This window comes from Taudactylus pleione, unplaced genomic scaffold, assembly GCF_031769625.1.
Source record: "Taudactylus pleione unplaced genomic scaffold, aTauple2 ptg000066l, whole genome shotgun sequence".
Lineage (NCBI taxonomy): Eukaryota > Metazoa > Chordata > Amphibia > Anura > Myobatrachidae > Taudactylus > Taudactylus pleione.
The window spans coordinates 9,927,264-9,952,981 of NW_028284468.1; the positions used below are offsets into that span (position 1 = coordinate 9,927,264).

At 43.1% G+C, this 25,718-nt stretch overlaps 1 protein-coding gene and 1 long non-coding RNA gene across 4 annotated transcripts in view; one reads left to right on the top strand and one right to left on the bottom strand.

Annotated features, from left to right (window-relative positions):
* LOC148534441 (alpha-1,4-N-acetylglucosaminyltransferase-like) overlaps nucleotides 1–9,509 on the top strand; it is a 39,734-nt gene extending 30,225 nt beyond the window's left edge. For all 3 annotated transcript variants that reach the window (XM_088466865.1, XM_088466863.1, XM_088466864.1), the window contains one exon: nucleotides 8,922–9,509. In XM_088466865.1, the coding sequence (XP_088322991.1) occupies nucleotides 8,922–9,509 (588 nt within the window). The remainder of the gene's footprint in view (nucleotides 1–8,921) is intronic.
* Nucleotides 1–25,333, bottom strand: part of LOC148534442 (uncharacterized) — a 44,538-nt gene extending 19,205 nt beyond the window's left edge. Inside the window, exons 1-3 of the long non-coding RNA XR_015877643.1 lie at nucleotides 25,285–25,333; nucleotides 11,141–11,550; nucleotides 9,229–9,377 (exon numbers count right to left, since the gene is read on the bottom strand). This is a non-coding gene — a long non-coding RNA (uncharacterized LOC148534442). The remainder of the gene's footprint in view (nucleotides 1–9,228; nucleotides 9,378–11,140; nucleotides 11,551–25,284) is intronic.
* Nucleotides 25,334–25,718: the final 385 nt, after the last annotated feature.

A 25,718-nucleotide genomic window follows, 5' to 3' on the forward strand; every position in this document is an offset into this window, starting at 1 on the left:
CTGAACTCTGACCAAACCAGAAATGTCTCCTCAGCTAGGTTCACAAATTGGGAACTAGCTCTAATAGCACCACATCACCCATAAACGGTGAAGTACATTAAACCCCAGCATCTTATCTACCATATGTGCCTCAGGATGCACAAAGGGCGGAGAGAGGTAAGTCGCTGGCGGAAGGTGAGTTTTGCAGGTATACTGATGCACATGATTATGGAATATTTAAATCAGACCTTTACTGCATGACCTGACATACTTGATACACCTTTAGAAAATATAGATGTGACATTTTACATGGATGGGAGTTGTCATAGACAAACTGACACTGGAGAGTTATGCACAGGTTATGCTGTTGTAAATTACAAAGACATCATAGAAGCCAAATCCCTAGGCCCACCTCACTCGGCCCAAGTGGCGGAGCTGGTGGCACTAAGGAGAGCTTGTGAATTAGCAAAAGGTAAATCTGCTAATATCTACAATGACTCTAGGTACGCCTTCAGGGTAGTACATGATTTTGGTGCTCTATGGCATCTAAGAAATTCTAGGACAGCAGCAGGCACACAGTCACACACTCAAAACATATAAAAGGACTATTGACAGCTATCCAAATGCCTAAGGCAGTGGCCATCATTAAATGTAAAGCCCATACATGTGAAGAAGATCCGGTGTCACTGGGCAATAACAGGGCAAACAAAGCTGCCAAATGGGCAGCAGGTTTAAGAGTAAACATGCCAATTAATCAAATGATGATGGTTTTCCAAATGATTGATATGCAGAAATTAATTCAGATGCAAAATTTGTGTTCCATTCAGGAAAAGGCAGTCTGAAGATCCAAGGGATGTGGGCAAGAGTCCTCTGGACTCTGGAGAGATGGACAAGGTAAGCCGGTGGCACCCAAGGCATATTACCCAAGCTTGGCTGAGGCAGTGCACGGTCTGACTCACCTGGGAAAGCAAGGTATGTGCAAGTTGGTGAGGGCATATTTGTGTACACCAGGTTTCTCTTCCCAAGCTGAAAAGAGGGCAATGTCCTGTTTGACATGCTTGAGGAAGAACGTTGGAAAAACAATACCAACTGAGCCATCCCACATTCCTCTGACAGACGGACCTTTTCAGGTAATACAAATTGATTTCATCCAATTACCACCCTGTAGGAATCTGAAGTATGTATTAGTTTGTACAGATGTGTTTTCTAATCGAGTTCAGGCATATACAGCTGCCACTAATACTGCTGTGTTTACTGCTAAAAAGATTGTTCAGGAGTTTGTATGCAGATACGGTATCCCTAGAATTATTGAAAGTGATAGGGGTACTCATTTCACTGGTAATGTCTTCCAGAACATGTGTAAGTTGATGGGTATTAATAGTAGACTTCACAAACCTTACCGACCGCAAGCCAGCACCAAGGTGGAGAGGATGAACGGTACTATTAAAAATAAACTGAGTAAGATCATGGCAGTAACTGGACTGGGAAGGCCAGAAGCCCTACCACTAGTCCTTCATAGCATCAGGACAACTCCCAGATCCCCTCTTAATCTGTCCCCCTTTGAAGTACTGTTTGGTAGACAACTTCATTTGATTATTAGTCCACAGGAAGATTTGAAATGTAACAAAGAGGTAACTGTAAGGTATCTTACAACAATGAGTAAACAGTTGAAGCAGCAACAGCAGAAACTGAAATTGTTGTCACATGATATGCCAGAAACAAACTAATGATGTTGAACCTGGAGAATTTGTTATGATCAGAAATTTCTTGCGTTCAGGTTGTTTGACAGATCTGTGGGAAGGTCCGCATCAAGTGTTGCTGACGAGTACAACTTCCTTGAAAGTGGCAGAGAGAGATACCTGGGTCCATTCCACTCACTGTAAGTAGGTCAACCAACCGGTGGAGAGACAAGACGGGGTCGAGGCAGATAATGTAGATAATGTAGACCTATCAATTGTGAGCCTGTTCCGGGAGGGTTAAAAGTTGCAATGAGACACCTGAGCTAAAGAAATTTGTAGATTACTGTCCCAGAAATGGAGTGGTGTGCTGAGGTTACGTTTGTGTCTTCTTCCAGAGTTTTCATCATCTTAGTTTGTTTCAGGATTTCTGGTTTCTGTGACGGAGGACAGATGACGGTGAGGGGAGCTGATGGTGATATTGATGGAATGGAGTTGGGAGAAGGAGTGCTAAACCAATCGGCGGAGTATCTGACCAAACCCAGTACAATAACTGTTAAGAGATCTGTTTATTTTGTAAACTCAGAGACAGTGTGAAGGTCTATAATATGAGGATTATTGTATGTGTGAGTTTTGTGGGTCCCTAGTCGATGAGAGAAGTATCCAACGGTGCCAGCCTCAGTATAACCCCCATTGGGGTAGGCATCCTTTAGAGGATTATCATACCATGGTGGGCAGAGTTTTAAACCAAACTGACTGTTGGGTGTGCTCTCACGTGCCTCAAGGACAACATAATGTAGGGTTAGTGCCATTCCCATTGAATATCTCTGAGGTTTTAGAATTGCGAAGAGAGGATGCACTGGATAGAAAATTTCTTATGTCCAAACCACCTCATTTTAAACTCCACCAGTACCAAGTAGATAGATCACTTTTTTGTTTGAACATCACCAACCCCAACAAACCAGGAATCTGGGAGATGACTGGGAATAACCAGATGATGACCTTCTCACTAAGAGCTTATAATGAACTTATAAATTTTGAACTTTTACGCACAATTAGACTAGGTGGAAGACACTTCCGGTATAAATATACACTGAGTTCCACCAAATAAATGGTTGGTAGGGTACCAGAAGGATATTGTGCCAAGGTATTACAACCAGAAACTTGTATGAGTCAAATGGGAGAACCTGAAATAGGATCACTTGCTAGGGAAATGTGTTTGACGATAATGATGTTTACTATGCCTTATGTACTCCCTGATGATGTGTATTTAATATGTGGAAGGAAAGCATATAAGTGGCTCTCTCCGAGTTCAGAAGGTTTATGCTACCTAGTAAGAGTAGTTCCAGAAGTTATGACCCTTACACATGGTGAAATGCTTGGTATCCATGAAAACACACCATCCCCATATCTTCATATGCACTATGAGCACCGTGACAAGAGAAACATGATACCTGGTGATGTACATAAAGCCACACAATTGATTAGTGAAACAACTGGCTTTCAAGTTTTAGTAGCATTGGATCCCACCAGGATCGCTTGGGGTACTCTAAATTTCAGGTATATTCAAGACCTTGCTAAATTAATAGATAATATCAACGAGATGTATGATGACAGGTTTAGGTATACAGGTAGGGAGTTACAAGCTTATAAGAAAGAACTTGTGCAACATAGGCTAGTGTTAAATTATTTAACATCTGTCACTGGGGGATACTGTGTGACTTTGGCCACCCAATTTGGTGTCAAGTGCTGCACATATATTACAAATAGCACTAGTGACCCCAAGGAGGTGATAGACTGGAAGATGGATGAAATTCTGCAGTTAAAATGGGAATTTCGGAAGAACCATAATGCTTCACTGATTGAAGTAGAGGAGAAGGTAGAAGAGTGGTTCACTTTGTTGAACCCTGTGAAATGGTTCTCTGGTCTAGGAGAATGGGTCCAGGAACTGGTTGCTACTGTGGGTAAGCTCCTGAGCCTTATACTGATTGTCATCTTAGTAATTGGTTTATGTGTCAGGTGTGTTCCTAATGTATTGAAGTGTGGAAGGTGCACAAGGGCGAACCAAGAAACCGAGATGATGGTGATGAGCAATAATATTATGGATACCAAGGTCAAGGAAGAACTGTATTACAACCCTGAACTAGAATGTACCATCAGATGATGTATAGATTTAGCCATGCATGAAATGTATTATTAAATGTTATCTTAAACATCCTATATAATGTAAGTCCCTATCCCCTTCAAGACTTCCGTTATATCTTTTCCATGATCTTCCAAGATCCGAGGTGTGTATAAGGGTAGTTTTAAGTCCCTCCTAGAGACACATTATTGATGGTTTAATGACCACATTGTGCCATCCCATAATATAACATTAAATAATATGTCATAGTGTAAAAAAAAAATAATTAAATTTAAGACCAGAGTGTGATAGCGTATTGTTTGCTATCAAAGGGTGGACTGCCAAAGCTGGATGATTGGCTGAGACCAGATCTCAAGTTAATAATCGGGCGACGCCAATTTATGTTGCCCCTGATGATGCCATCTTGCGCCAGTTTTTTTTTTTTTCTTTTACCCGTATAGACATTCTCCCCATGACGTAGATGAAGATGTAATACTCTGAAGCCCGGTTCGGTTTTTAAAAAAATTAAAAACTAATCAATCTTTCCTTTGTCGAAGCCGGATGATTGGCTGAGACCAGATCTCAAGTTAATATCGGGCGATGCCATTTAACGTTGCCCCTGACGACGCCATCTTGCCAGCATGAAACCATTGTGTGCGATGCTAATATGCTATTATTAGCATCGCGCGACTGCATTGATACAGCATATTGTTAAAAGTCCTACCATACCCCATACGCACATTAAATCATACATATAATATACAAGATCCTTACACTTACACATACCAAAACTTATAAAAAGGTTCCCTAAGCATTAAGGTTAATATTAGAGGTTTTATACGTTATCAAGTCTATTGTGAAATACATATATTTGGTATCTAAGGTTTAATACATGATAAGCAGACCATGTTTGGTGCCATTCTAAACCACTGTTTATTTGCAGACTTCCGGTTCCATCGGCAAGGAAATCGCAACATGCGTTTGCAAGTTATGGATCATAGAGAGATAGGCATTGAAATGTACTCTGTAATATAATGTTTATTAGCCAGTTTAGACTTGTTCTTTGGTGGGAAAGAACTGTTGGAGGGCTGAACTATTACAATACAAACTGACCTATGAACTGTATCATAACAGAAAACCAGAAGGAAGAACCATTGGGATTATGCCAACTCATTCTATTGTATTTCCTATCTCTGCAAGGGTACATATGCAAGCACTCTAGATCTGGTAGTTAGTCATCTTTCTTTCTGTTTGCGGAGATTTCATAGTTGATGCCAGGAAATCTGGATCCAGAGCGCATGCGTATGTAACGACTGTACCTTGTATTTTGTATAACCTTTGCGCTATTTGTGTTATTGATCAAGGCGTGAAACTATATGCTTTTATGTGAATAATATCTTTTTGTGCTTTGGAACCACAATCAAAGTCTGGAAAGCAATTATTTCTTGTGCATACGCAACACTGAATAGCGACATTAGGGTATAAAGATTAATAGGAATTCATACCTTCCTTTCCCTGTCTTCAGTCCATAAACATATTCCAACTCCCTTGGGCCTCTGACCTAGTTCTTGATTAATGAAAAAAATCTTGTTTTTTAAACTTCTTAGGGGTTGTATAGTTTATTAAACTGCCATCCTGTCTACCACTGCAGTGCCACTCTGTGCCATGTTGGAAGCTGAACTGCCACATGTTAGTGCTGGATACAACCTTATGGCCTAAATTGGATTCAATCAATATTGTGAGCTGTGAGGTGGTCAAAATTAACTGGAATTGACTGGAAATATATGTTATTGAGGTTAATAATATTGTAGGAACAAAAATAGGCCCAAATGTGCTTTTTGCTGTTTTTATGATTTTTTTAAAAAAATACAAAGCCAAAACCAAAACACGCAAGGACGGTTTTGCCAAAACCTAATCCAGATCCAAAGCACAAAGGAGATTCAGACCCAAAACCAAAACACGGGGTCGGCGCATACCCTTAGTAAATATGCACCTTTATTTGTTGCTAAGGACAGTATAGCAAGGCCAGAGCCACAGTGCAACTCCTAAAGGTGAGTAAATCACAGCATATAAGCTGTATAGAGCAGAAAATAGTTCCTACATGCTCTGCACAAATCTTTATATTATTTTACATGAAAAAGCAAGTCATAAAGAATCAAAGGAAAAACAACAGCAATGACACACGTATGATTCACATCTGGAAACCTGCTCTAAAGAATTTTGTGAATTTCAATTAAAAAGTATTTCAGAAACAGAACAGAATAGGTGATCCAGATTTGGACACAGTAGCAGTAGTGGCTGCTACTTTTGTCCACCGATATGCATACAAAGGCACTCTATCGGTGGCCAATTGACCACACCATCGGACATTGCACCTGCTTATGACAGGCACAGAATGTCCGAGGGACCATGTCCACCAGTGTCAGTGAAACTACATTATTAAATGCAGCCAATGACCCCAACATGCTTGCGACACCCCCAGTTACCCCCCTGAAATGCTGATCACAAATGCATCGGTAATATTGCTTTGTGTCCCCCAGCAGTCACCATCAGTACACATTCACAGTGCATCTCGGAGGCATGCACAGAGGGATGCTTTGCCTGCGTCTGACTCAGAACCACCCCCACAGTGTGCCTGAGTCAGTCACATGCCAATGTTCAGGGAGTTGAGCAATTATTTTCTACCTTGCGTGAGCTAAAATCCCTAAATACTTCTATGGTGCAGGTGTTACAGTGTGTATGCACAATGGCGCTGTTGCAAGAGATGCACGGTATCAAAATTATTTTGGAAAGTGCTGTGCATTCCTGGGCGGTGACTGGAAGGTGACTAAACAGATGCCCGGAGATGGTCCGTCTTATGGGCGTGTTATGGAAGTATCGCTGGCATGTCACTGAAGTGTTTGCCTACAAAGATGCTCCTTCGTTGAAATAGGAGATGATGCTCAGATCAAAAATCTGCACCTGCTATAGGGCTGGTGCAAGCTTCAATGGAGCGACCGATGGTGCTGTCTAAAGACGCAGCAGGTGGTATTACAGCATCTACAGATGCTGAAAGTGGGTGTCTCAGTCCTTACACAGATGTACACCCTGGAAGGATTGTACACCCTGGAAGGATTTGTAGCAGCATTTATCAAATGCGGCGCCGCAAAAAAGATGCAGCCAGGGCCGCGTCAGCATCCAGCTCTGAATTAGGCCCAGGAGGTGATTGTTCTGTCAATTTTATTACTTTGCATTAGAATAAACAATTTGCAACTGCCAATTGTCTAAAATGTCTAATATCTCATTGTTTATGCACCATGTCATAAGAAAAAAAATACATTATTCAGTAATAATCAATTTAACTATTTCCATCATATCACAGCATAGTGCACCATATCTAATGCCATTTGCCAGTTGTGACCGGGAGTGACCGTCACTATCGTCGTGCCCTTCAAAGGGAAAGTTTGTTGGTTTCACAAGAGATATTTACCCTAAAATGCACTCAGCTAGAAGACAATAAGGTTCATATATTAAGCTAAATGAAATGTCTAATCTCTTCCACATCCAAGGACATGTCAAAATAAGTTTTTAAGAAGTTAAAAAGTTCTCTGTATAAAAGTGCCCAAAGCCCACCCCTTGAAGCGGATTTATTACCAGAACAGGAAATTACATTTTTACATCTACGAAGAGAGTTGACAGTCCCCACTGCTAGCTGCACTCAGGAAGTAATGACCCAGCCCACCGGGATCCTCTCTTCAGAACAAAAAAGTTTTCTTTCTGCAAACATCACACATTGATGCCTTAAGTGAAGCACTTACCAGTACAAACAAGTGCAAATCCACAAAACTTATATATGACATCACATAGCAACATGCACAAATTGAATTTCCCTTGAGTTTTTGGTAAAATCCTCCAAAATAAGATCCATGGAAAAGGTGGTACAGAACGGGATGTAGTTATTAGGTCGACATGAACAATGTTCATGACGACATCACAATGTCCAGGGTTATGTTGTTGAAATTGTTGAAAGAATGACCCAATTAGGGAGAACTGTTCTGTTTTTCTTCCTTCTCGTGTATACTAAGCTTACTCCTGGGAGCACCATTCATTTTGTTTATAGTTGGTATCTATTTTGGATTCATATCTCTGTAATGTGGAGCTACATTGAATATTTGCATATTTGTTAAACAATTGTATTTACTGTATCATGCAATATCCTGTGCATTGTGACCTCATTCCCCCAAGTCCCCTTCTTCTGCACTACTTTGTTAAAATGTTGACAGGCAACATATCGACATTCTCAGAATGTCAACATTAGGGTTTGGCTGTGGAGTGGGAGGAGGTTGTGCAGAGCACTTAGGATGGGGCATGATGTTGATAGAGAGGGGCAGATAACTTGAAAGTGAGATGCTGAAAGGAAAGAGGCACAAGAGGGAGGTTGGGGTTAAGTTACAGTGGGGGGGTGAGGGTTTGGGGTGGGCAAGGTATGCTTACTGGAACGACGTGCCATCAGATGACTTCACCGGAAGTCACACTCACATGATCGTTGTGGCCAGGATAATGCCAATGGAGTCACTGCAACCGACGGGAGCAGGTAAGTCACACCTGGCCCATCAGAGACAACATGTCAACATTTCATCAGTGTCTACATTTTTATTTTTGCATGCTTATATGGACTTATCTTGCATTAAATATGCATATTAAATACACATTTTAAACTCCAGTGGGTGTGTTATGTTTATAATCTATATCTTTTCTAATATGCGTGTGTTTTCAATGCTTCGGATGTGCTTACATTTTGATCATGGAGAGTTTGATGACTATTTCCCATTTAGGTGGTTGCATTTTACTTTTTTGGGATGTCACTGTTTGAGTGCATGCGTATCATGGTTTCCAGTGTTTGGGGGGTGAGGGGTGGTGGTGGGGTGGGTTTTGGGTAAGGAGGAGGTAGGGTGGGACCTCTATAAAGTATATATTCTGTACCATGAGCATCCTGAATCTGTCCTTGGGTGAATAACTGAAGTAATTGATTGGAGTGGTTAATAGGATATATGTTTATTTATATGACCATAGTTACTATAATTACAAAGAATTGTAGAACAAAAGAAAAGTGTACTATATTGGTGAATGTTGAGACTTAATGTGTGTGTTCATTTTATTTGCAGGTCAATCCAGAAAAGGAGCCACACTGGGTCCATGTCAGTGCTGATGGCTGCAGGCTGGCTCTAATCTGGAAATATGGTGGCATTTATATGGACACTGATTTCATCTCCATTCGCGCAATTCCACATCAGAACTTTCTGGCTGCACAATCTTCTAAATATTCCAGCAATGGCGTCTTTGGATTCTCCTCCCACCATAATTTTACATGGAACAGTATGAACAAATTTGCACAGAATTATAATGCACAAATATGGGGTCACCAAGGACCAGGTCTCTTTACCCGTGTCCTGAACAAGTTCTGTGTCATACCTTCATTTCAGGGTCTAGAGGATATCACCTGTGGGAACATCTCTTTTGTGAATCCTCAGCGATTTTATCCTATTTCATACCCAGCTTGGAGACGGTATTACAAGGTGTGGAAAACATTGCCAACCTTCAATGATTCTTATGCGTTACACCTGTGGAATTACATGAATCATAACAATATAAAGATGGTTCCTGGCAGTAACACATTGGTGGAGCATCTCTACCTACAGTACTGTCCTTCTACATATGCTGCAATAATTATGAACCAAACCGCTACTTTTTAAGGAACTCACAAATAGCAGCTGTCAACTAAAATACAATATGTATGTTCATATCAATGAGGCAGCTTAGGGAAATGGAAATCACAGTATAGTTAACTAAAAAAAAATTTAAACATATCTCTCTCTCCCTCTCTCTCTCTCTCTCGTAATTTTACACTATAGTAATGTGATTTTTACATGTTTTTCCCCAAAATACAGTTCATTGAGCCTCAGGGCCTTATTCAGCAAGGAACGCAATTCTGCTTATACGCACGCAACTGCATTGCTAATATCAGCGGAGCTATTTATATTTGTGCATTCACATTGCGTATGCAGCCTGACATAAGGACCCCCACTTCCCCTTACTCACATCCGTATACTAGGGCAACATAGCAAAACAATCGGTAACATCGGACCCATGCACACAGTTAAGGAAGCCCAGACCTCACTCAGGAATTGCTAACTTCTGCGCACGATATGAGGTCTCAGGAGGCGTCAGGTAACACAGTGGCTAATTTATGCACGCCCATGCAACGGCATTGAAACGCACTGGCACGCCTGCGTTCACCTGACCATCCCCAATCAAAACCCACAAACAGCACTTCCTGTCAATCACTCTGCTCTGGGTCTGCGTAGCCAGTTCCCATCGCAATTGCTAGTTTGCGCACGCGCACTGCGATGCATACACATGCGCAGAGTGAATTAATCGACTGATTGCGAGCATATACGCAACTTCATTCCTTGCTGAATCAAGCCCTCAGTTGTTTCTTAATTAGGTTATGAGAGTAAGGGGGCATAGGGGATGTCTTTTGTCATGTGCCCCATTTCTACATCTCAGTGTTTTAACTACTGTATATGTTTTTTTTTATTTTGGGTCTGATTCTGAGGTGGGAGTAAAGTATAAAAGAGCAAGTAACTTTGCACCTTGGCAAAACTATGCTGCACTACTGGTGGGGTAGATTTGAAATGTGCAGAGAGATTTAGATATGAGAGGGGCTTCTCCAAACTGAAATCTAAATTGCAGTTTAAAAATATAGCTGTCCAGCATTTGTGGGCTACATATTAAAGCAGCCAATATTTACCATGCATAGCAACAAGATAGACACTGCACTATAAGGCCCCCATACATCAGAGATTGATTGTGTATAAAAATCTTTCCCTTTTTCAATAGATTGTGGCAATTCTGCAATCTGCAATCTATTGAAAAAGGGAAAGATTTTTATACACAATCAATTGCAAATTGCACGATTGCTGCAATCAATCTCTGATGTATGGGGGCCTTTACTTAGGGTGCTGTGGTGTGTTACTGAATAGAAACAGGTGTCTATACACAGCTGATTCAATTGATAAATAATTTTACTCATGAAATTAATGATAAAATAGACACAAAGTAATTGACATAAAAAAACAATCAAATAACATTAATAGACACCATGATACATATTGATAAAATGCAAAGCATGAACATACAATGTAGCAAATTATAAAAAGCAGCTAAATGAAAGTCAATATGAATCTGGGACAATAGTGTTGTTGGTAATTAATATGACTGATTGGACTTGATTCCTAATACGCGTGTCCAGTAAGCTTAACATGAGTGCACTTCATATATCCATGTGCTATAAAATTAAATGTAGCCTTCCTTAAATCGATACCTGTAGGTAGACAGACCCTTAATTGACTGTGCTGACGTCCCAGCACAGATACTTTTTTTGTTAGCCGCACTTGGGAGAGACAAGAGCGGGACCTCCGAGTGAGCCTCCGACTATTTCCGTAGATGCCGATATCCCCAGTCCCAATACTGGTGTCAGTGGCTGGTGCAGTAGTCCCACTCTGTTGCAGGTGTAGTAAAGGTAACAGGAAGTCTTGCCGCTGTGGGAAATCAGAGGGTACAGGACTCTGTAAGTGTGGAGCTACGCTGGCTGGATGTAGCGATCAGCTGGCTTCCAGGTTTCTCCGGGCAGGTAAGTAAATGGGTATCCGGCTACAGCAGGAGGATTGTTACAGCTGGTGACATCAACGCGTTTGGTCTCTAGATCATATAGACTTTTTCAAGACTAACAATCTGCAATAGATTGAAAAAGGGAAAGATTTTTATACACAATCGATTGCAAATTGCACGATTGCTGCAATCAATCTCTTATGTACAGTATGGGGGCCTTTAGTTATATTTCACCATTCGTTTTTTTGAAAAGAAATGTAGAGATATATATAAATATATATATATATATATATATATATATATATGATAAACAATAGATATTAAAAATAAAAATTTGAACTAACAATAAATAAAAAAAATTAAAATAAATATATATATATATATATATATATATATATATATATATAGTCCACAATAGGTACAGCGGCACTCAGGAGACTTCACAAAGAGCGTTTAATTATTTCGACGTTTCGGGATACGGAGACCCCGTCTTCAGGAACATACAGATAAATAACATACAATAACAGTGGTCTTAAATACCTGTGTCTGTGCTGAGTGAATGCAGCTGATCTGCCCACCTCCGGTAAACGGACCCCACACATCCGGTCGCGGCACCCGCGAACCGGAAGTGACGTCATCCACTGCCCGGAGGAAGATACAGTCACTTAATAGTGCAACAACTCTCCTATGTGTGAATAATTAATATACCATCAGCGCTAGCCAACAAATGGATAGCGCTATAAAGTGCTAATAATATGCTTGTGCAATGAAGTGAAAAATGGAAACAGTGAAACATAAGTGTTTGTTAATTGCTTGCACAAAGGTGGCCACGCTGCCATCTTGTGGCCCGACCACAAAAATGCAAGACAATAATACATTGTGTAACCATATGGAAATATGAAAATATTAAAAAAAGGACAAACATGTAATGACCATAAAAACATAATACACAAATCTACAACATTATATACTAATGATCACACCTGTAATATAAAAAAATATTGCATATAGAAATGCCACCTCTTGTCTGTTAGTGGACATCAATGGTAGCAATGATATAACAATATATATGTACATAAAGCACAAAGAGCACAAAAAAACCCCCCGCCTATATAGATCATAAGGCGACAAAAACAAATATATGTGCTAGTGTATCTGTATAATGGCTGGCGGGCTACATAAAGTAATCCTATAAACAACAAAAAGGATTAAAAGGATTAACTGCCCTATACATGACCCAAGCTGATACCTAATACACAATCCGCACCTTGCTAGAAACCAAGGAGACTCAGCATCATATCATAAAAAGTTATGTATCCCTAATGACTCATTATGGCCCCTAGGGACTACAGTATCCAAACGGAAAATCCATTTGGTTTCCCTTTGTAAAAGTTTTTTAGATCTATTGCCTCCCCTAATGGACACAGGGATATGGTCTATAATGCGATACCTCAATGTCGCCATACTGTGTTTTAAGTTGGCAAAATGGTGTGCCACCGGCTGTTCGCTTTGTCCCGACAATAGGGCCGCCCTAATAGCAGACCTGTGCTGAGCCATTCTCTCCTCGAACTGACGTTCTGTCTTGCCCACATGGGCAAGACAGAACATACACCACAAACCTGGAAGTACAACTCAGATTCCACTGTATTTTACATTTTTGGCCCGTGTACGGGTGGGAGATAAATTCTCCTGGAATCAAATAATTACATGTAGTGCACCCCAGGCAACGAAAGCAACCCTTCCTACGTTGCAAAAAACCAGTAGATTCATTGGTAGATGTTTTAAAACCAGTGATGTCAGTTTTGACCAACCAGTCCCTAATGCTTCTATTCCTTGTATAGCTCGGCATGATCTTAGATGAGTAAAGCATAGGTAATTCTGGGTCAGTAGAGACCAGTGGCCAAAATTTTTTTGCCACCTGGTTAGTATGCTTACTCTTGACACTATACTGATTAACCCATGGTATAACCTTGGTCAAAACTTTAGGTGCTTTGGGTGTCAATAGTTCATCCCTATTGAGTCTAACAGCTTTAGACCTTGCCTCCTGCAATAAATTCAGTGGGTAACCTCTCTGTAAAAACTTTTTTAACATGACATCTAATTGCCTCTCCCTTTCCTCAGGTTTACTATTCACTCTGCATACTCTCAAAAATTGAGAGTATGGGAGACCCCTCACCGTGGGGGATGGATGGAAGCTTTGATATTTAAGCAATGTGTTTCTATCTGTAGGTTTCGTGTACAATGAGGTGTGTAGCATGTTATTATCTACCTCTATCTTAATATCTAAAAAATTAAGCTGAGTGGTACTTTTGGTTACCGTGAATTTCACAGGGCTACAGGAATTATTGTGTACATCAATAAGAGCATCAAAACTTTGTTCGGAACCTGTCCAGAACAATATCAGGTCGTCTATGTATCTATAGTATAACAAAATGTTCTCAGAAATTTCTGTTCTACCAAAAAATAGATCGCATTCAACTTCCCACATGAACGAGTTTGCCAGGGAAGGGGCTACAGCAGAGCCCATTGCACATCCCGTGCGTTGATTGTAAAAGTGCCCATCGAACAAAAAATAATTATGCTCTAATGTAAACTGTAATAAAGATAGAAAAAAAATCAATATCAGGGCCCTCGTATTTAGGATTACCCACTAATAGTCTTTTAACAGCCTGCACACCCGCCACTTGCGGAATGCAGGTGTACAAGCTTGTAACATCAAGAGTAATAAGCAACATGTTATCTGGTACAGGGCCCAAGTCCACCAATTTCTTCAACAGAGCACTAGAGTCTCTAAGGTGCGTACTTGTGTCCTGTATACATTTTTGTAGATACGCATCTAAATAAATGGAAATGGGTTCACACAGAGAACCCCTGGCAGACACAATGGGTCTGCCAGGCGGTCTCTGTGCGTCCTTGTGGACTTTGGGAATCACGTAGAACACCGGAACCACCAGATAATCAACCAACAACTTGACCAATATTTCTCTAGACAATATTCCAGACAAGGCTGCAGCTTCAAGCATGTCATCCAAAGTTTTTTTATATGTATAGGTAGGATCCGTGTCCAGAATACAGTACGTATTAATATCAGACAAAAGTCTTAAACATTCTGCTCTATAGTCAATGGTGTCCCACACCACTATAGAGCCGCCCTTATCCGCAGAGCGTATTACAATGTCCTCGCGTTTACTCAATGATTTGAGGGCTTGTCTTTCTTCATATGTCAAATTTTGATGGACCCGTTCATGTTTAGCCTCCATCGCTGAATCCAGCATCCTACAAAATGCTTTAATGGAAGGATTGTTCGACGGAGGGTCAAACTTGGATCTATGTCCTATTTTCAATAGCTGGGAGGGGATTAAAGATTGTGTGGCCGTCAGGGGATTTTTACCAAAAAATTCCTTTAGTTTAAGAGACCGATGTAGTCGATAGTTGTCAATTTTACATTGGAACCTATCAGGAAGACAAGTAGGTATAAACGTGAGCCCTTTGCTCAGCACAGATCGTTCAGCTACCGATAGCTCCTTAGTTGACAGGTTAAATATTAATCCCTTTTGTTCCTCCGTAGCCTGGCTCCTTGCCTGCCTCGTGGATTGCCCACCCCTCCTCGTTGGTTTTGTCCCCGGGCGATGGCACCTGCCCGGGTGCTGACCCCTAAAGGGAGCTCCCTGCCCAATGTATTGGGGGGAAGGCTAACAAAATCATCAACTTCACTAGCAGACGTGCTAGAATAACCCCCTTGTTCTTTTTGCCTTCTAAAAAACGGAGTTTTCCCCTGCTTTTTATTAGTATTTGAGGTATTATTCAACCAGGGATATACTCGGTGGTGCATATAGTCTTGTTGGACTTTTTTAAGTTTTTCCTTTTTATATTTAAGTAAATCATTTTTATAAGCTTCCATTTGGTTATTTAATTTATCAAGCCATTTAACAGAGGAATCTTCCTTTAATTTGTCAAGAAATTCCTGTTCGAATTTATCAAGTTTATCCTTGGTGTCATTTAATTCACGTGTTGATTCTTCAATGACTAACAGGATTAAATCCATTGAGCATTTATTTAGTACAGCAATCCACTTCTTACAGAAGGGAATGCTGTACCGCCCAATAGTAGGAACGTTGTGAACTCTAAACCCCCGAGGGATCTGCTTATTCCTAAAATAGTCCGACAAAGTCCTGCCATGATACAAAAAATCGATTTGTCTCTTATGCAGTTTAAATAGCTCTCTGAATAATTCCTCATTGGAAGTATCCACACTAGTGTCGAACATGGGTTCCTTGAGCAGAATTTGATTAGCCTCTATATCTGAAAAACTAAAAGTCTCGTAGTGATCACACATAAGCATACTAGCAGCATCCTCCAAATCCTCCAGAACTTTAGCAGCCATTGCAATACAACAATAAAGTGCAAGTGTGCTTGTATCAATTTCAAAATATTATAATCCAGGAGTGGTCTCCGCCTCACTGAGGGCACCTGGAGCCAGACATTTACTCAGTTGGGGATTTATGGAGTGCCGGGTCTTTCTTGTGTATTTATATATATATATATATATATATATATATATATATATATATATATTAGGGGTGTGCACCGGCCACTTTTCGTGTTTTGGTTTTGGATCTGGATCTTTCTTCGTGTTTTGGATCTGGATTGGTTTTGCCAAAACCACCCTTCCGTGTTTTGGGTTCTGAGTTTTGTGTTTTGGATCTGTATTTTTTTTAAAAAAAGCATAAAAACAGCTAAAATCACAGAATTTGTTGGTTTCTCTGCTCCTATGCTATTATTAACCTCAATAACCTTAATTTCCACTCATTTCCAGTCTATTCTGAACACCTCACACCTCACAATAGTGTTTTTATGTCCAAAAGGTTGCACCGAGGTAGCTGGATGACTATGCTAAGCGACACGAGTGGGTGGCACAAACACGTGACCCATCTAAGAGTGACACTGCAGTGGCAGACAGGATGGCAGTTAGAAAAACTAGGCCCCAAACTGTACATAATGCAAAGAAAAAAAAGAAGTGCAAGATGGAATTGTCCTTGGGCCCTCCCACCCACCCTTATGTTGTATAAACAGGACATGCACACTTTAACAAATCAATCATTTCAGCGCCAGGGTCTGCCACACAACTGTGGCTGAAATGATTGGTTCGTTTGGGCCCCCACAAAACAAGCTGTCAATTAATGTGTCCCTGCACAAACTGGCTCTACGGAGGCAAGATGTCATCCTCATCCTCCTCATCCACCGATTCCTCACCCTCTTCAGTGTGTACATCCTCATCCTCACAAAGTATTAACTCGTCCCCACTTGAATCCACCACCACAGGTCCCTCTGTATCTTCTGGAGGCTGGTCTCCCTGGAAGAGCTGATAATTCATTTTGATGAACATCATCTACTCCACATTCTGTGGAAGCAACCTCCTACGCCTTTCGCTGATAAGGTTCCCGGCTGCACTAAACACTCTTTCGGAGTACACACTGGAGGGGGGCAACGCAGGTAAAATAGAGCCAGCTTGTACAGGGGCCTCCAAATTGCCTCTTTTTCCTGCCAGTACAGGTATGGACTGTCTGACATGCCTACTTGGATGCTGTCACCGATGTAATCCTCCACCATTCTGTCAATGGTGACAGTATCATATGCAGTGACAGTAGACATGTCAGAAATTGTTGCCAGGTCCTTCAGTCCGGACCAGATGTCCAAACTTGGTCCTGCCTGCCCTGCATCACCGCCAGCGGATTGCTTAGGATACCTAAGTTTTTTCCTGGCAACCCCAGTTGCAAGAGAAAATGAAGAAGGAGCCGTTGACGTGTCACGTTCCGCTTCAGCTGACAGTGTGTTCACCAGCAGGTCTTTGCACCTCTGCAGGCTTGTGTCGGCCGGAAAGAGAGACACCACATAGGCTTTAAACCTAGGATCAAGCACGGTGGCCAAAATGTAGTGGTCTGATTTCAACAGATTGACCACCCTGGAATCCTGGCAAAGCGAATGAAGGGCTTCATCCACAAGTCCCACATGCCGAGCGGAATCGCACCGTCTTAGCTCCTCCTTCACTTTCTCCAGCTGCTTCTGCAAAAGCCTGATGAGGGGAATGACCTGACTCAAGCTGGCTGTGTCTGAACTGACTTCACGTGTGGCAAGTTCGAAGGGCTGGAGAACCTTGCACAACACGGAAATCATTCTCCACTGCGCTTGAGTCAGGTGCATACCCCCTCCTTTGCCTATGTCATAGGTGGATGTATAGGCTTGTATGGCCTTTTGCTGCTCCTCCATCCTCTGAAGCATATAGAGGGTTGAGTTCCACCGCGTCACAACCTCTTGCTTCCGGTGATGGCGGGGCAGGTTCAAGAGTGTTTGCTGGCACTCCAGTCTTCGGCACGCAGTCGCTGAATGACGAAAGTGGCCAGAAATTTTTCGGGCCACCTAAAGCGTCTCCTGCACGCCCCTGTCGCTTTTCAGAAAATTCTGCACCACCAAGTTTATTGTGTGATCAAAACATGGGACGTGCTGGAATTTGCCCAGATGTAATGCCCGCACAATATTGGTGGCGTTGTCAGATATCACAAATCCCCAGGAGAGTCTAAGTGGGGTAAGCCACTGGGCGATGATTTCCCTCAGTTTCTCTAAGAGGTTGTCAGCGGTGTGCCTCTTACTGAAACCGTTGATACACAGCGTAGCCTGCCTTGTAACGAGCTGGCATTTCTGAGATGCTGCTACTAGTGATGCTGCTGCTGTTGCTGCGTAAGGTGATACATCTACCCAGTGGGCTGTCACAGTCATATAGTCCTTAGTCTGCCCTGTTCCACTTGTCCACATGTCCGTGGTTAAGTGGACATTGTGTACAACGGCATTTTTCAGGACACTGAGGACACTTTTTCTGACGTTTCTGTACAGTCTCGGTATCGCCTGCCTAGTGAAGTGGAATCTAGACGGGATTTGGAACCGGGGACACACTACCTCCATCAATTGTCTAAATCCCACTGCACTAATGGCGGATACCGGATGCACGTCTAACACCAACATAGCAGTCAAGGCCTCAGTTATACGTTTTGCTTCAGGATGACTGCTGTCGTACTTCATCCTCCTCGCTAAGGACTGTTGGAGGGTCAATTGTTTAGTAAAAGTAGTGGTGTTCCTACTTCCTCTCTGGGATGATGAACGACTCCCAGCAGCAGCAACAGCAGCAGCGGCAGCAGTAGGCGCAGCAATGCAGGATCCTCCAGAGGAATCCCGGATAGGAGAGTCAGTCATCATGGCCTGCAGGACTACTTCCGATCCTGACTAAGGAGGAAATTGACGAGGAGGGAGTTGACGGTGTGGTTTGCAGGCGCTTGGATACAACAGGACAACGGGATTTAGGTGTCCCTGGACTGCTTACGGTCTTAGCCAAAGTTTCTGAACTTGACAGTAACTTTTTATGAACGCGCTGCAGGTGCCGTATAAGGGAGGATGTTCCTAGGTGGTTGACGTCCCTACCCCTACTTATTTCACCTTTACATATGGTACATATGGCAAGACAGTTGTTGTCCGGATTTGGATAGAAATATTGCCAGACCAAAGAGGTGGAATGTTTGGTCTTCTGCCCAGGCATGACCGTGATGGGCTTTTTCATCCAACGGACAACAACTGTCTCCCCCGGAGCCTGATTTAAACAAACCACATCACCATCAGAATACTCCTCGCCAACTTCCTCCTCAGCGCCAGCTACACCAGTATCCTCATCCTGTTGTACTTCAACAGTGACATCTTCAATTTGCATATTAGCAAGTGGACTGTGGGTGCTCCTTTCAGCACTTGCAGGGGGCATGCAAATGGTGGAAAGAGCCACCTCTTCCCGTCCAGTGCTGGGAAGGTCAGGCATCGCAACCACCACCACACTTGGACTCTCCTTGGGGATTTGTGATATCTTCTTAGAAAGCACAGTTCTTCGCTGTGCTTTTGCCAGCTTAACTCTTTTGATTTTTTTAGTGGGAGGAGGGCTTCCATCGTCATGTGAAGCTGAACCACTAGTCATGAACATACTAGGGATCGACCTTAGCCGTTCCTTGCCACTCCGTGTCGTAAATGGCATATTGGCAAGTTTACGTTTCTCTTCAGCTGATTTCAATGTCTTTTTCAAGGTCATTTTCCTGAACTTTGCCATTTGGGATTGTATGTGCCCTCTACTATGACATTGGGCATCGGCCTTGGCAGACGACATTGATGGCATGTTATCGTCTATGTCATGACTAGTGGCAGCAGCTTCAGCACTAGGAGGAAGTGGTTCTTGATCTTTCTCTATTTTATTTTTATCGGAGAAAGTTTGGTCCTCCATTTATGTTATATCGATTTTATATATACGTGCGGCTAAACACAGAAAATAATTTTTTTTTTGGTTTGGACTGGAGTGTACTTTCGGGGGTTACAGCACCCTTTAACGGTCAAGCCAGCCGGCCCTTTACTTATGACACAGGCGCACGCTTGGCACTACTTTGTTGATGCACGTGCGGCTACTGCGCACACAATTCACAAACACAGAAAATAATTTTTTTTTTGGTTTGGACTGGAGTGTACTTTGGGGGTTACAGCACCCTTTAACGGTCAAGCCAGCTGGCCCTTTACTTATGACACAGGCGCACGCTTGGCACTACTTTGTTGATGCACGTGCGGCTACTGCGCACACAATTCACAAACACAGAAAATAATTTTTTTTTGGTTTGGACTGGAGTGTACTTTCGGGGGTTACAGCACCCTTTAACGGTCAAGCCAGCCGGCCCTTTACTTATGACACAGGCGCACGCTTGGCACTACTTTGTTGATGCACGTACGGCTACTGCGCACACAATTCACAAACACAGAAAATAATTTTTTTTTGGTTTGGACTGGAGTGTACTTTCGGGGGTTACAGCACCCTTTAACGGTCAAGCCAGCCGGCCCTTTACTTATGACACAGGCGCACGCTTGGCACTACTTTGTTGATGCACGTGCGGCTACTGCGCACACAATTCACAAACACAGAAAATATATTATTTTTTTAGCACTTGGGGGGAGCACCCCTGATGGACAGAGCACCCCCTGGACAACACTACAGCACCCCTTTAGGACTGGGACACTGCACAGGACTTTGGAGTGGACACAGCCCCTATGGAGAACTGACTGCACAACACAGTCCAGCCAGCCCCGATGGACTTTGAAGTAGTGGACACAGCCCCTATTAGCAACAGCAGCACAGCACAACACAGCCAGCCCCTATGGACTTTGAAGTAGTGGACAACAGCAGCACTACACTACACTACACAGCCCTAACTCCCACCCTCCCTCTTCACTGTCCACAGCCGAGTGAGAAAATGGCGCCGACGCGGGTATCTTATATAGGATCCAAAACCCGCGAGACTCGGAGGGCGGGATGATGACGTTTTGCCTCGATTTCAGATCCGAGTCAGGCGGGAAAAGTCGAGCCTGACTCGGATCGGACTCGGATCGGGGGGGCTCGGGGGGGTTCGGATTTCAGAAATCCGAACCCGCTCACCCCTAATATATATATCCCTCCAGTTTTGTAAGAACGGCACTCACAGAGAACAAAAAGTCAGCTTGTTGGGGTGCACAACTCAGGTCGCCTAGCGGAATCCATAGGCAGCCACACATAGATGCAAAGGAAGAGAGAGCACTCACTAATCTTTATGCAGTGGGCAGGCAACTTTAATAATTCACGATATCACATTAGACAATACGAAAAAAGTCGACGTTTCGGTCCACTCAGTGCCCTTTGTCAAGACCAGAATATCACATCCCAAATCGTCCAAGTAGCAAGTCCCACCACTAGAACAAATGAGTCTATATATACTCCAGAGGCCCCATAGATGGACACACCCCCAATTAAATAAATCAGACAACACCGCTATCCTGAGGTGCCCACAGGTAACCTTCACAAGCAATCATACAGCTGATAAATAAGCATTTACCTAGTAACCAATATCACACCACCACGAACATAGTCCGATGGAGCAAACTTCAAGATGTGCGGTCCATGTGTCTAAACAGCTCTCCGGCGTGCGTGTCACCAACTGGAACGCAAAGCGGAAGTGACCTCAAACCTGTATGGATCCCGAGTTAGCCAAACAAGCGCTGTGGCAAACTCATAGATCGCCAATCTAGAGACTATTTAGAATAGCCCCGTCAGACAGCGGAGGCAATTCAAACGAGACAACTTAGTCTCCTTTATACCAACAAACCTTAGACACTAATATGTAGCTAAATCCATCCCTAACTGTCGGCGCATCAGCCTAACAACAATCAGGATGCCACTAGTCGCTACTCTCATACTCGAGAGAAGCACCCATATTGCCATAGTAACCAGACCGCCCCCATCAATTTAAACCCAATATAAAATGCATAATACTCAAAACTCTTTAAATGAATATCAGCAAGATCAGGTGCAAATGCACCTAAATCGCAGTGCACATATAGAACCTACATACAAACAACAATAAAAATAAAAAACATTACACATTATAAACCAAAAGGAACACATGGGCACTGAACACACTTGCAAAAACTAATCCTAAACCTAATGTGTCACTTCAGTTGAGTGCCACTTGTTCATATGGTTCACTCCAACAGGAGAAGTACAAAAAAGAGACCATGAAAATTTTTTTTACCCCATGAGTCAAATGAAAATATTTAGAGGATTTATCTTATTAAGGCCCTCATTCAGAGCCGTACGCTCTGAGCAGAGCGCACGCTCTGAATGAGGTCCGGGCTCCATTTTCATGGAGCGTCCTCCTGGACGCTCGTATAGCTGTGGGTCACCACCCACAGGCTATACGAGCGTGCATTGTGATGGTCGCGATGGTCGAGACCATCGCGACCATCGAATTTGCGAGCCGGAGCCTAAGGTTGAGGTTTTCAACTGCAAGCTCCGGAGTGATTTTGGCTCTATCAGAGCCAAAATCACTCCCACTGACACCACTAGTGATGTCAGTGGGCCGGCTTCTGACGGGAGGCGTTCCCGTGGGAACGCCCCCGTCAGGGAGGCACGCCCCCGGCACGCCCACCAAAGGGGGCGTGCTGTCAATCAACATTGACAGCACGCCCCCTTTGATCGGACACAACGAGCGAAGGACTTTCCTTCGCTCGTCGCGTCTGGTGCATGCGCACGACGGAGCTCCCTCCGTCGTGCGCATGCTCAGTCCATAACATCTCACTTGCGAGCGGACAGCCGCTCGCGAGTGGGTCTGAATCAGGCCCTAAGTCCCTTAGGGGCCACAGTGTCCAATTGATGAATCCATCTTGCTTCACGCTTTAGGAGTTGTAAACCTCTATCCCCACCGCGAGCCAAAGGTGGAATCCAGTCTATAATCATGTATCTCAGGGTACTCAATTGATGATGTTCCTTTAAAATATGTAACGCCACTGGCTTATCTGTGGTACCTGTGGCATAAGCCAAACGTATAGAAGAGCGATGTTGCGTCATCCGCTCCTTAAATGTGCGTATCATTTTCCCCACATACATTAGCCCACAAGGGCATACGAGGAAATACACAACATGGTCCAAATTGCACGTCAATCGGTGCTTCAGATAAATTTTATGTCCATTTTGAGGATGGCAAAAAAATCGTCCAGCTATAAGGGATCTGCACGTCATGCATCCCAAATTATCTCTACTGGATTTGCTAGGACGTAAGTCAGGTCTAAGCAATGTGTCCTTTAGATTCCGGCCCCTGCTTACGCTTAGAAGCGGAGAGACTTGTTTCAAACTTTTGAACGCAGGGTCGAAAGTAATTAGCGGCCAATGTTTCTTAATTGATTTTTTCGTGGCCTTCAAATTAGTGTCACAACGTAATCCAAGTATAATCTTTTCAGAATTTTCACTTGGCGGCCTTTGTTGCCCTTTACCCACAATTGTTTTCGTTGATGGATAGAAGATAACCCCAAGTTAAAGGATAAAAAGAGAGGAATGATAATTAGGCCCATCCCCATCATCTTTTAATCGATACTCTATAAGAATATATATTGATTGATCATATTTAATTTATTTTAAGGGGCTAAGCACATACGACAGAAGAATATGTGGCGATGGTCGTCTGCTCATATGTCTAACGGTCATCTTACCGTGCATGCAAAAAAAAAAAAGAAGTTTTTGCACCCCTTACATTGCACCATGGTCGTTCAAGGTACACAGTTACTTGCTCTTTTTTGCTTTACTCCCAACTCAGAATCAGCCCCTTTATGTGCATTTTCATAACTATAAATGAGTCTAATTGACACTAGTGGTTGGCATCCAGTCACCACTAATGACGTGCAAAAAGGAAAACAGTTACATACAAAAACGTCATCATCTAAAGCGAGAAGTCCTCTTGTAATTTAAATCCCTTGAACTATATTAAAATATCTTGCCATGCCAAATAAAATCTAATTTATTCTATTGGCCACAAAACCAGGATCATTGCTACAGTTATCCCATATTCTGCAAGAAATGATTAACCTATTGTGTGTAACCATAAGAACATACATAATCAGGCAAATATTGCTGCATGACCATGCTAAATAATTTGAGGCATTGAGGACCTTATTCAGACCCGGTCGCAAGCGCTGCGCGCTCACAACCGGGTCTATGTTTTGGTCCTGCGCACGTGCAGCACTGCGCGTGTGCAAGCTCCGGAGCGAGAGAGGAACTCTCTCGCTCCGGAGCTCACTACAAAAGGGCCGGCTGTCGATGTTGAGGGCGGGGGGGGGGGGCTACACAAACGGAGGCGTTCCTGATGAAATGCTTGCCATTTTGTGGGCGGCCGCACTGACATCAGCAGTGATGTCAGTGGGGAGCTTCCAGCTCGATCAGAGCAGGAAGTTCCCTGGGGCTTGCAGTTGCCGAGACCCAACCTTAGGGTCTCGTCGCAAGCCCCGATGGTCGCGATGGTCTTGACCATCGCGACCATCACCCTGGTTGGTCGCTAAGCTGTGGGTGGTAACCCACAGCTTAGCTAGCGACCAGGAGGTCACACTAAAAAAAGAAGCGGCCACCCTCATTCAGAGAGAGTGATCGCTTCTTGCGACCGCCTCTGAATGAGGGCCAGAGTTTGAAAGTAACCCTCAATGGAAATAACAAAAACAATTGTCATTGAATCACCACTAAAAAGAAAATTAAGTTTACCTTAAATAAAAGAGCTTTAATTATATATAATGTAATATTCAAAAGTTTATCCTAAGCTTTTTTATCTTATTATAGATTGTATAGGGCAACTTAGCCACTTGCCTGTTGTGGTCGCATCGTTTACGACCACGCCAGGCTGTGCGTTGACTGACATGGTCTCAAATGATGTGATCTGAAATGCACAGTGGATGGCTGCCGAAATATAATCTTCTAGCAGTGGCCAATAGTAGATTGACCTCCCGAAACCTCTGCATCCCAGCACCATCACCCAGTGTCTGCCGTGCTGCCAATCACTGCTGGCAAGACCACCCACCCGGCGGCTGCTCAGAGGAGCAGCTGCTGGGCAAATCAATATTCTCGATGGTCGTAATGTTCTGAATATCGATAGTCTGATATATCAATGACTGATATAGTAAAAATCAATGTTAAAATTAAGTGTTTAAAAAAACCTAAAAATAATTATATATATATTGTAACACGACCGGATTAGGGGGTCCCTCTCGTGGGGTAGATGGACTCCCTCTTCACACACACAGTAGCCGGAAAAATAGTACACCAGTCTGAGGTCTCGTACTACCTGGTCGGTGCCAGTATTTATTGTGCAAAAAGGGAAACAAAACATAAAAGTAAACGCTAGCCCGTCTGAGCGCTAACTAGACAAGAGGTTCCCTCTCTACAGAAATAGTGGGGCCTACTGCCTCCACCATCAACACAAGCGTATGCACAAAACTTACAGATAGTTTTCACCAAGTGTCTCTGAGCCAGCCAGTCTGCTTGCTCTCCCAGGTATGAGACACTAGCTTACAATCACATACAGCCTATATCAACCAGTTCCAGGTGCAGACCCTAATGAGCCTGCTAACAGGCCTAGAAGGCCAAAACCTGGAGTGTCCTGTGGATGGAGCCCTCCCTCTCCTCACATCCACACCCCGAAGACCCAAACCGGCTTTTCAAAAAGCCGACACTCAAATCTGCTTCACTGCAGACTTTTCTCTTGGAGGTTTATAGAACACATAGGTCAAAAACCTAGGACAAATGTATCTACCGCTGACCACTTTACCAGTGTTCCTATCACATATCCCCCCTCTTTGTTTCGACCTGTGGGGCGGAACAACTGAAGCCCCCAAGCAATGAACGCGTGACAACGCATCTGCATTGGCCAGCTGGC